We start from the raw sequence: 11,673 nt of genomic DNA, 5'->3' as shown, positions 1-11,673 counted from the left end.
GTCCCCACACGCCTCCCAGGGAACCCTGGATGGCGGGGCAGGCCTGAGCGTGTCTGTACAGAGGACGGTCTGGGGTCCCAGAGTGGGCTGCTGGCTCTGGGACGGACACAGGACAGGAGTACAAGGCAGGTGGGACAGGAGGAGTCCATGGAGAGGCTGGCCTCGGCCTGACCCAGCAGGGCCTGTAGGAGGAAGGCGCGGCTGAGTGCTCCAGTCTCGGGCAACTGGACACTCTGCTCTGGCAGCTGCTGAGAAGGACCGTCTGGGAAGCGGCCAACCCACAGGGCCCCGGGCTCCCCACTCTCGGGGCACAGCAGCTCTGGGGGCCCCAGCAAGTCCGCCCAGGAAGAGCCGCGGCCAACCCACAGGGCCCCGGGCTCCCCACTCTCAGGGCACGGCAGCTCTGGGGGCCCCAGCAAGTCCGCCTAGGAAGAGCCGTAGGGGCAGGCTGCTGGAGGCTGGTGAACTGCACGTTTGGAGGCCTGGGAAGGAGACACGCATGCATAAAGGCGTGCACGCTCCTGGGTGTCATTTTTAATTTTCACTTTATACAATGTTTTACGGTTTGAAAGTTTTTCAAGTTGCATTAGTTTTGCAGTTTAAAAAAACTAAGCAAGCAAGCTGCAACTAGCACAGGGGTATCACAGGGTCCCAGGTGCTAGGTGGACCCAGGCTGGGCCCCTGCTGCTATCCTAGCCTTTTCTTTATTTGACCATGACTTTTAGTGCATGTTTATATAATATTCAGAAATACCTTCAGGGAAGGAGGAAAAGAAAAGCCTCCGATTGCTGTGGCTTAACACAGAAGGTCTTCTTCCTCACCTCATAAGAAGTAGGGAGGAGCTGGCACCTAGCTTGGTTCAGTGGCTCAAGGGTGGGTTTCGGGGCCAGGTCTTTGCCTCATGGTTGCAGGATGGCTGCAGCAGGTCCAGCCATCAAGTCCACATTCAAGGTATTATGCAGCTGCACATGCCCTTTTTCTTGGGAAAGCAGGTGTCATCAGCTCAGCGTGAGTCTCAGGCCACTCCTGGCCATGAGACAGTCTGTCAAGAGATCCATCAAATTGGCTTGGAACAAGTGCACCTCATCCCTGGGTGTGGACCCATTGCTGATCTGAGCAAAACTGCTGAGACGAGTGGCTGCTGTAGTGAGTGCTGGCTGGGGAGGACTGCCTTCCTGACATCTGACCGCTCTGCACGCAGCCTGAGGGGTGGGCCACGGACGTTCACCCCTTCCCACGCCCTGACGAGAGGCTCCACCCGCACAGCCTCTCCCTGCCCCCCAGAACCCTCCTCTGACTCCTCCAAACCTTTTCCCTGCCCAAAGGACGGACCCTCCTCCAGGAAGCCTCCGGGCCTGCTGGTCTCTGCCGGCACAGGGCACTTCCGCCCACGCCCCCCGCCTCGGCCCGGGGTCCAGCGTGTCCAGGCACCCGTCCCTCTGCCCCCATGTCCCCTACCTCCTCTCGGGCCCACCTGGGACCCCCACCTTCCCTGCCCCCTGGCTCTTCCTGCCCCGAGCTGAGAACTGGGTGTCTCCAGGCCTCCTTTGCCTTCTCCCCACCCCCTTCAGCTTGCTGTGCACACAGCTTCTCTCTGCTCCCCTCCCCCAGTTGCCCCTTCTCAGGTTTGCCCCTGCCCTAGTGCTGGTCTGAGTTCTGGCCCCTCTGCAGGGTCACCCCACCCCTGCTGCTAAATGACTCCTCAGTGAGTCTCTCCAAAATGCTCTGCGTTCTTCCAAAGCACCAATCACCTTCCTACTATATAACTGTCTTACTAAGATTACTGTTTAATAATTCTTTCAAGATTTATGTTTTTGGCTGTGGTGGGTGTTCGCTGCTTTGCCAGGGCTTTCTCCAGTTGCAGCGAGAAGGGGCATTCATTGTGGTGTGCGGGCTTCTCATTGCTTCCCTTTTTGTGGAGCAGGGACTTCGTGAGCTAACTGGCCCCCTGTCCTGACCGCACCCCTCTGACTGCAGCCCCCCGGGCTGGCCCAGGCTTCTGAGCGGCCGGCTTGTTCTGGGCCCGTGCTTCTTCCCTCTGACTGGCAGGGTCCTGCTGCTCAGCGTCGGGCCCCCGCGGCTCTCAGCTTGGCAGGAATCTCCCCATCTGCTCTCAGTGTCCGCCCGGGCTTCTCCTCTCTGTAAGCGTTGCTGGCTGTGCTCTGGGGGGAGTAGCTTTCCTGCCATCGCAGCTGGTGAACGTGCTCCCCAGCAGCCTTCCTTCTGCTGTCACGCAGAGATTCAGTCTCTGGGTGGCATCTCCCCACAGGCTGTGGCCCCTGCCAGCCCCGCCCAGGACACAGGTCTCTTGTCCAGGAGTTGGGACGGCCAGCTGGCCCCTACACTTTCTAAGGGGGGGTTGTAGCTTTTAGAACCTGGAAGGGAATCGTCTCCTGACTCGTTTTCAAAGTTGACTAAACTTTTTTCAAGTTTCGAGGTTCAATGTGGATCTTTTCTCTTCCACATAAATCTTAGCGTTTAAGGAGGTTCTTAGAAAAAAATCAAATAGCATTTTCTTTAGGATTGTGCTGGGTTTAGCGCAGATTTCCCATCCCTTCTACTGTTTTTTGTATAACTTTGAAAGTCTCTATTAAAAAATGGATGCTGGCCAGGATTTGTGGCCCTTTGAGGGGCAGTGGCGGGCGAGCTCTGATCCTGTGCGCATGTCTGTATGTGGACCTCTGTGTGCCCCTCTCTCATGTCCTCTTTGCTTGAAGCTTGTTTTTTCCTACTTGTGAGTTGGACGTTTGATTATTTATCTGTTCTATGGGCTTCCCTGGAGGCTCAGATGGTAAAGAATTCGCCTCCAATGTGGAGACCTGGGTTTGAGCCCTAGGTTGGGAAGATCCCCTGGAGAAGGAAATGGCAACCCACTCCAGTATTCTTGCCTGGAGAATCCCATGGACAGAGGAACCTGGCAGCTACAGTCCACGGGGTCAGAAAGAGGTGGACACGACTGAGCAACTAGTTCTAAGGACTAGAGCCTGGGGCTGCAGTCCACGGGGTCAGAGTCGGACACGCCTGCGTGGCTGAGCGCGGCGTGAGCAGCTGCCTCTATTTTCCCCGACTTCACCTGCAGGCTCTCGCTCCCCTTCTACACTGAAGTGAAAACCTGCACAGTCTCTGCCTCTGTGCCCTCATCTCACCTCCAGCTTTAAGAAAACAGTAAGCCGCAGTTCATTTCATGGAAAGATGGGCTTGATAAAGGACAGAAATGGTATGGACCTAACAGAAGCAGAAGGTATTAAGAAGAGGTGGTAAGAATACACAGAATTGTACAAAAAAGATCTTCACGACCAAGATAATCACAATGGTGTGATCATTCACCTAGAGCCAGACATCCTGGAATGTGAAGTCAAGTGGGCCTTAGAAAGCATCACTACAAACAAAGCTAGTAGAAGTGATGGAATTCCAGTTGAGCTATTTCAAATCCTGGAAGATGATGCTGTGAAAGTGCTGCACTCAATATGCCAGCACATTTGGAAAACTCAGCAGTGGCCACAGGACTGGAAAAGGTCAGTTTTCATTCCAATCCCAAAGAAAGGCAATGCCAAAGAATGCTCAAACTACCGCACAATTGCACTCATCTCACACGCTAGTAAAGTCATGCTCAAAATTCTCCAAGCCAGGCTTCAGCAATATGTGAACCGTGAACTTCCAGATGTTCAAGCTGGTTTTAGAAAAGGCAGAGGAACCAGAGATCAAATTGCCAACATCCGCTGGATCACGGAAAAAGCAAGAGAGTTCCAGAAAAACATCTATTTCTGCTTTATTGACAATGCCAAAGCCTTTGACTGTATGGATCACAATAAACTGTGGAAAATTCTGAAAGAGATGGGAATACCAGACCACCTGACCTGCCTCTTGAGAAACCTATATACAGGTCAGGAAGCAACAGTTAGAACTGGACATGGAACAACAGACTGGTTCCAAATAGGAAAAGGAGAACGTCAAGGCTGGATATTGTCACCCTGCTTATTTAACTTATATGCAGAGTACATCATGAGAAACGCTGGACTGGAAGAAGCACAAGCTGGAATCAAGACTGCCGGGAGAAATATCAATAACCTCAGATATGCAAATGACACCACCCTTATGGCAGAAAGTGAAGAGGAACTAAAAAGTCCCTTGATGAAAGAGGAGAGTGAAAAAGTTGGCTTAAAGCTCAACATTCAGAAAACGAAGATCATGGCATCTGGTCCCATCACTTCATGGGAAATAGATGGGGAAACAGTGGAAACAGTGTCAGACTTTATTTTTTGGGCTCCAAAATCACTGCAGATGGTGACTGCAGCCATGAAATTAAAAGACGCTTACTCCTTGGAAGGAAAGTTATGACCAACCTAGATAGCATATTCAAAAGCAGAGACATTACTTTGCTGACAAAGGTCCGTCTAGTCAAGGCTATGGTTTTTCCAGTGGTCGTGTGTGGATATGAGCGTTGGACTGTGAAGAAAGCTGAGCGCCGAAGAATTGATGCGTTTGAAATGTGTTGTTGGAGAAGACTCTTGAGAGTCCCTTGGACTGCAAGGAGATCCAACCAGTCCACTCTAAAGGAGATCAGCCCTGGGATTTCTTTGGAAGGAATGATGCTAAAGCTGAAACTCCAGTACTTTGGCCACCTCATGCGAAGAGTTGACTCATTGGAAAAGACTCTGATGCTGGGAGGGATTGGGGTCAGGAGGAGAAGGGGATGACGGAGGATGAGATGGCTGGATGGCATCACTGACTCGATGGACGTGAGTCTGGGTGAACTCCGGGCATCTGTGATGGACAGGCAGGCCTGGCTGCTGCGGTTCATGGGGTCACAAAGAGTCGGATACGACTCAGTGACTAGACTGAGCTGAACTGGAGCCGCAGTCAGGCCACTCTTGTTGTTTAGGCGCAAGTTCTGCGTCTCGTCGGGAACCGTGCCCTGGTGTTTGCAGACCCCGCCAGCAGCTGGGCGTGCTTTTAAACCAGGGGTTCTGGTTTCAGTGCTGCTGCAGGTTCCTCACTTGGATTTATGTTTAGCTTGGACGGGCTCCTCCACGTTTCCCAGCAAGGGCACTCAGACCCTGAGCCCGTGTGTGTCTACAACGCCTCTGTCTCATCCTCAGACCTGCCTGGCCGAGGGCAGAGTCCCAGGCTCACAACACAGTCTGCAGGCTCCTTCTGGGCTCAGGCCACACCTGAGCCTGCTTTCCTGGCCCACAGCCTGCTCGGCCGTGTCGGCCACACGGCCCATTCTGGCCCAGATGTGAGTGAGGACTTGGACGTGACCTCACCCTCAGCCCACCAGGCAGGGGTCACCGCTGAGCTCCCAACCCCAGCGTGGATGCCCGGCTGTGACAAGCTCCTGGGCGGCCTGCCTGCAGGACTCCCTGTGACCACAGGGACTGGCTGCCCCTGTGAGACGTGGCTACAGACGCAGCCGAGGACATGCAGTTTTAATTCCATTTTAACAAACTTAACCTTGAACCGACGCAGACACACGAGGCAGGAGGGGCCCACACTGGCCGCTCAGCTCGAGCCTCGGAAGCAGGAGGAGCCCCGGGGACCGCGTGGTTTGGTTCTTAGGCTGCAGAAGGGCAAGTCTGGGGCCCCGTGAGATGACAAGGTCCTTGTCACACTCAGGGTGACTGTGGGTGTGAGTTTATACAGAAAAGCACACTGATGGGGTAAGAAGGGGCAACGTGGGCAGCTCTCTGGACACAGTCCTGTGGAGACCTGGTGGGTTCGGACCCGCCAGCGGTCCCACACCGCGTGCAGAGGCTGCTCCGCCGGCCTGAGGGCTGCGGGGACCGATGGAGCCCCCCGCCCTCCAAGGGCGATGGGGGCTGCGGCACACGGGGCTGAGGCGCCCTCTGCCTGCAGTTTATTGCTAATACATACAGTTTACAAAGGGCATCTACTGGCCCAAGAGACTGCAGAATTGTGGGCAGAAAGGCCCAAGGGCCCCTGGACACCCTCCCAGACTCACTGCTTCACCCTCAGGGGGGCTCTGAGCGCCCTCTGAGGGGAGGACACGGAGCGCGGGGGGGCCACACCTGGTCGGCGGGGACGGCCCGGCACACGCAGCTTCACTCAGCGCCTTTTTATTGCCTCTGGGTTTGTGACTGCCGATACAGTGACGCTGCAGGAGCGGCGGGCGGGCTAGAACCGTGGCCAGGAGGCTCTGCAGGAGCGGGCCTCAGAACCTGACGAAGGTGGCGTCGATCTGCCGCACGCTGGGCAGGGCCAGCATGATCTTCCGCCGGTACTGCGGGTCCCGCTGCAGGGGGTTCCGCTCCAGGTACACCGTCTCCAGGCTCCTGGCGCCCTTGAGCTCGTCCAGGTCACTCCAGCAGTCCAGGAGGTTGTCGTTCATCTGGGGGGACAGGCACGCGTCAAGAGATGCCTCAGGACCCCACGGCCCTCACCCCGCCCCATGCAGAAGATAGGCCGGCCGTCCCCCCGGGCGTGTGCTGGCCGGGCTGCGTCCCGCGGGAGGAACCTGGCGGACGCGCTAAGTCCATCTCCGGTCCGTAGAGGGACGAAGGAGCCGCCACACAGTGCCCGCCCCTGCCCCAGGCAGAGAGGGTTTCTCAGACTCGCCTGCTTAAGGAAGCCCGTGTTCACGGAACTCCCCGTGGGCCTCGTGTGCCAGCCGCCCTGGGACACCCAGGTTTCCAAACTCGGAGGCTGTGGAGGCCCCGAGGCCTGCTCCCAGGGGGCGCGGTGCCTCTACCGCAAAGGGACAAGGGCTGCTCCTGGAGGAGCCGTGACCAGCGCCCCGCCCCGCCCGTCCATCACCGTCCTCCGGGCTCCACCACGTGCAGTCAGGGCAGGAGGAGGCTGTGGCCCAGGGGCTGGGGCTACAGCCGGCCAGCCAACAGGGGCCGCGTGAGCACGGGGTGCACGCCTTCAACGCGTGCCCCTTGGTAAGCACGGCTGTCTGGCTCCTGCTGTGGTCCGGGGGCCCCTGGCGCCCACAGTCTTACTGCCCCACACCTTCCAGACTGGACGGACGGCTCTGCTCTCCAGTGGGTCTTTAGTGTTTGTTTGTGTTTTAAGCAGCACCTTCTACCTTTCTTTTGGCAGAACACACAGTCTATCCATGGGCGTTCTTTGTCTTTTCTCCTAAAAACACGGCTTCTGTGTTTCTGCCCCAAAATACGGCGATAACGGGGGAGCGCTGCGAGGTGTGCTCTTAAGGCAGGTCTGTACCGCGTGAGTGCCAATAACGTCCACAGCGGTGAGAAGACACCTTCACGGGACACACTGAGCCCTGTCCCTCCTTCAGAGCGGAGGGCGTGGCAGCCGGATCTACTCCGACCCTTTCCCGTGTCGCTGCTGGTGGTATCCGTGACTCGCCCGCGCCTCCTCTCCCCTCCAGTCATCTGAGCCAGACGTGCACGCCACATGCTCCCCCCGTGAGCCGTCACAGGTGCGCTGACTCCGCTGTCCCGGCAGTTACCGCGTTCACAAGCCCCGGGCCTCATCAGTTCGGGTGTTCCGAGCACGGCCAGCCTCCAGCGCTTTCCCCAGGATTTAGGAGAGTGGACCTAGGGTTTTGCTCAGCGCCAAGTGTGTTCCCTCGCCTTAGACAAGGGAACTCCCAGATGCGTCTTTGTATGTGTTCAAAATGAAACTCAAAACCATTCACCTGTATCGTCTCCACAAAAAGTCTAGAACATCTGGAAGGGTCACGCGGCGGGGTGGGTGGGGGGCGGTGGTCTGTATGTCTCTCCTGAGATCTTCCCAGCCGAGGTGTGAAGGAGCAAGGCGTGGGGAGTGAGCTCCCAGTGCGCTCGTCTTCTCAAAGAACCTCCCGGAAGCACCACTTTAGTTCCTTCTGATCTAGACTGCCTCCTGCCTCCTTCTCGGTTTTTCCTGTCACAGGAAGTGACCTTTAAAGCAAGCTGGCTGCTGGTCGTGCAGCAGGGCCCGCACCCAGATGCAGCGGGCTGCTCCCTGCGGCCGCGAGCTTGTTCTCCAGCCGCTCCACACTTGACCGCTGCGTTACGTGGACACACAGTGGAGGTCCCCCCAACGTCCTGCCCAGCCCCCCTCGCAGGCAGAGCACATGGGGACGGCGGCCTGTGGCCGTCTCTCTCCCGGGTACGTGTGGTCGCGTGGGCACGCTGGTGACCCCGAGGACTCTGCCAACTCCTGGCGGGTGATCCTGGGCTCACACGTGAGCGTCCTGCCTGAACCCACGCTGGGGTCCTGCTGCAGACACAGCCGGGATGGCGCTCCAGGCACACAGTCTCCAGAGTCTATTCCAGTGGTTGACATTTACATACAAAATTCACATTCACTTCCCCTCCAATTCAGCAACGCTTGAAACAAAACCCAGATGTGGGAGAATCCTCAAGCTATTTTTCTGATGCAACAAAATCACTTGTAGGCTGCTGGCATCAGACTACGAGTCTGCTACTTCATAGAAAGCTGGGGGTCGGAGAGCACGCAAGCCCCCCAGACACAGCCAGTCTGCTTACAACCCCATCGTGGGGGCATCCTGCCTCCTGGGGCCTCTGTCACTCAGGCCAGCACAGGCTCCCGGGAGGATCGCAGGGGCACGAGGGCCGGCACCTGGCTGGGCTGGGGTGAGGGGTGGGCGCATGTTGTGTGCCGCGTGCCCCGGTGCTGGAGCAGCCCGTCAGGACCCCGGCTCTGGGCTCCTGCTCTGGCTGTGTGGCTCCCTGCCTCTTCAGACCGAATCTCTCTGCTCGGATCCTCTGCCGACCCCCGGCCACACCCTCCTGCAGGGCTGGGCTGCACACCAAACCGCAGCTCCCACGGCTCGCTTCACGCCCGACTTGGGCGGCCGGCCCTGGCGTCGTGCCCTGTGCCGTCACTAGGGGGCAGCGGCATGCTCACAGGGAAGCCCGGGGCACTTCTGAGTCGGGGAGCAGAGAACACCCAGGACACCAGAGGGCTGGCAGAATGGCTGACCAAGCAAGGGGCAGGCAGTGCACACAGCACAGATCTCTGACGACGCCGCTTTGCACATGGCACTCCCTGTAGGAGTCACGCTTGGGGCACGCATGTGGAACCTTGACCCTGAGGATCTCAGCTGGGGGTTGACCTGCAACGCCCGCTTCTTTTGCCTCGTTTCTCATCAGTGGGGTCCAGGAACCACCCCCATCGCCATGAGACCAACACGAGGCACGTTCCAAGGTGACCAACCACAGAGGCCCATCCATACCTCCTCCCGTGGTTCTGGGCCATCTGAGCTGGAAGCACAGCCCGAGGGCTGCGTCTGGAAGCCCTCCAGCCACACGGCGATCCTGGGACTAACCCACACGGATCACGGCTTCCCAGGTTCTCACGCGCCTGGCCATCGACTGCTCTGCCTCTGGGCTGGGGCAGGGCCTGACTGCCGTGACTTTACCCAGCTCGCTGGTGACGCTGTTGCTGGAAGGCCACACGCAGCGTGGGGACTGCGTCTGCGGCCCCCCGAGCCCTCGGTCCCTGGCCCAGCCCCTAGAGCCACAGCAGACACACTCCAGGCACCGGGACCCGCTCAGCTGAGCGCCAGCAAGCGCACATGCGTTGCACTTACCCAGAATTCCTGCAGCTCTGTTAGGTGGCTGACATTCTCAATCTTTTTGATTCTATTTGACGCAATGTCCAACATCGTGAGTTTGTTCTAGAACAAGGAGATAAAATTTTCCTGCATTACCTCATTTCTGCTGCGACTCTGTGGCCATGCACACCGCGCTGGGCGCTGGGCTTACAGCGCGAGGCGAGCTGCCCTCTGCCCTCACAGGAAAGGGGGTGTTGGCGGGTAGGGGTGGGGGGCATGGCCCTGCGCCCTCCTGCAGCTCCTGCCCAGTTTACACCGAATCCTCTCCGCTGCCTCACTGCACTCGTCCCTGGGGTCTGAAACCAGTGCCATCGGACTCCACGACCCAGACTCCCACATCCTGGTCCAAAGGACCCCAGTGAGATGCCCGGGCCTGAAGGGGCAGGTAACACCTGCCAAAGCAGAAGAGGCCTGGGCGCTGGGAGGCTGCCCGGGCCCCTGGGGTGGGCCCTGCGGGGCAGGTGTAGCAGCGTTTATCTAGTGCCTGTCCCGAGGAGACATTCAACCCCAAACGATCCTGAAACAGTCCCTCTTCACTTAGGGCAGAGGACCCGAGGCATGGCGAGGGCGGGGAAGGGCCAGGCCCCGCGCCATCCCTTCTGGAAGGGACTCTGCTTCTGGCGCAGAGAAGAGCGCTCGAGCAGCCCATCTGGGCGCTGACACGGGCAAGGGCTGCTTCTGCCGACTGCTGCTCAGATGGCCACTGACTGCAGCAGGCCGGCAGGCACCTGCCCGCGGGCTGCAGGGGCTTTGGGCAGACAGGGACTCGGGAGAACCGCGCAGGAGGCAGCGCGGGGATGGTGGGGTGGGGCCCGGCTAGGCCCGCTGTGCCTGCTTCAGGGGCTGGGTGGCGTGGGGAGCGCGTGCGCGGGAACTGGCCGGGCTGCAGCCTCTATGGCATGTGGAGGCCGTGACCCCGTGGCAGCCCCCGTGCAGAGACCAGGGCGGGGGCGCCCAGCGGCCAGAACAGGCCCAAACCTCCACACAAGGACCCCATCCCGTGCTTGATGCTACCTTGAGATTTTCTGGGGAGCTGGACAGTGTTTTGAAACCTCATTCAAAAGCAAACCAGTACTAATTACTTAAAAAAAGGTAAGAAGAGGGATGGGGGTAAGGTGGGGCAGGGAGAGCAAGCGCCCCAGAGAGTGCAGCGTCTGCAACCGCAGTCTCCCGGGGCAGAGCTGCGGCAAGGCCCAGCACCTAGAGAAGTCCCGAGCAGGGCGGCCCCGGCGCCGGGGGAGCGGGCGTTCTCCGTTTGGGAGAAAGATCACTGACCGCCTGGCCTCGTACCACAAGAGTAAACTCCAGGGAAGTTAAGAGATGCAGCTCAGAGGAAAATACAGGACAACTTTTGCTCTCTAGTTGGGTAAAGCCTGTTCCATTTGATTAGGAGGACGTTACAAAAATATAATTGCTTTAAAGCCACAATTCTTTGTCCTGTTTTGCTGCAGAGGCCCACATGGGGTCCAGTACCGGGCCGGGCCGGGCCGTGCAGCACACCTCCGGGACACCTCCCAAGTTCCCGCCCCGTCCTGCCAGCCTGGTGTTCTGCTGCTCCCGGGGGCCACGCCCTCTCCCGCGCAGACCCTCCAGCTGGCCGCGGGGACTGGCGTGGGGAGGGGTCCCTGCCCAGCCCCACCTCTCAGAGCCTGGCCTCAACCTCCCATCCTGCGCCGCCCGGGCGTGCACCCAGGTCACACGCCAGCTCTGCAAACATCCAAGTGAAAGGCAGGGGAGGTGCCACACCCACTGGAGGCGAATTCACCACCTCTTCCAGAATTCTGTAAATGTTGGTGAAACAAAATCCAGAAAGTGGGTTTCCCCTAAAACCTCACTGATGCTGATGAGGCCCAGGGCCAAAGAAACCCTTACGAAGATTGAAACAGTGCTTACCAGGCGACCGACTAGGTTACACCTGCTGGCAATTAAAACAGGAAAAAACACCCAGTGAAATTGAGTGAGTTCAAGCATTTTATTTGTCTTGAATACTGTGCTGGGGGAAAGCAGGCTGGCCTGTGGCAGCTGAGGAGGGCAGGGACTTCCTGCAGGCTCAGGGCCAGGGCTGTCCCCCCTGCCCAGTGCTTCTAAGGCTGTCCTGTGCTGGGTGGGCAGGGCTGGTG

General features: G+C 58.4%; 1 protein-coding gene across 2 annotated transcripts in view; it reads right to left on the bottom strand.

Annotated features, from left to right (window-relative positions):
• Positions 1 to 5,412: 5,412 nt before the first annotated feature.
• PPP1R7 (protein phosphatase 1, regulatory subunit 7) overlaps positions 5,413 to 11,673 on the bottom strand; it is a 16,732-nt gene continuing 10,471 nt past the window's right edge. For both annotated transcript variants that reach the window (XM_010846511.1, XM_010846522.1), the window contains 2 exons: positions 9,530 to 9,616; positions 5,413 to 6,349 (listed from right to left, as the gene is read on the bottom strand). In XM_010846511.1, coding sequence (XP_010844813.1) covers positions 6,173 to 6,349; positions 9,530 to 9,616 — 264 coding nt within the window. In that variant the 3' untranslated portion in view covers positions 5,413 to 6,172. The remainder of the gene's footprint in view (positions 6,350 to 9,529; positions 9,617 to 11,673) is intronic.

This window comes from Bison bison, unplaced genomic scaffold (assembly GCF_000754665.1).
Source record: "Bison bison bison isolate TAMUID 2011002044 unplaced genomic scaffold, Bison_UMD1.0 scf7180017849117, whole genome shotgun sequence".
Classification (NCBI taxonomy): Eukaryota; Metazoa; Chordata; class Mammalia; order Artiodactyla; family Bovidae; genus Bison; species Bison bison.
Note: the sequence above shows the minus strand (reverse complement) of the source record. Positions and strands in the feature narration are given on the sequence as shown.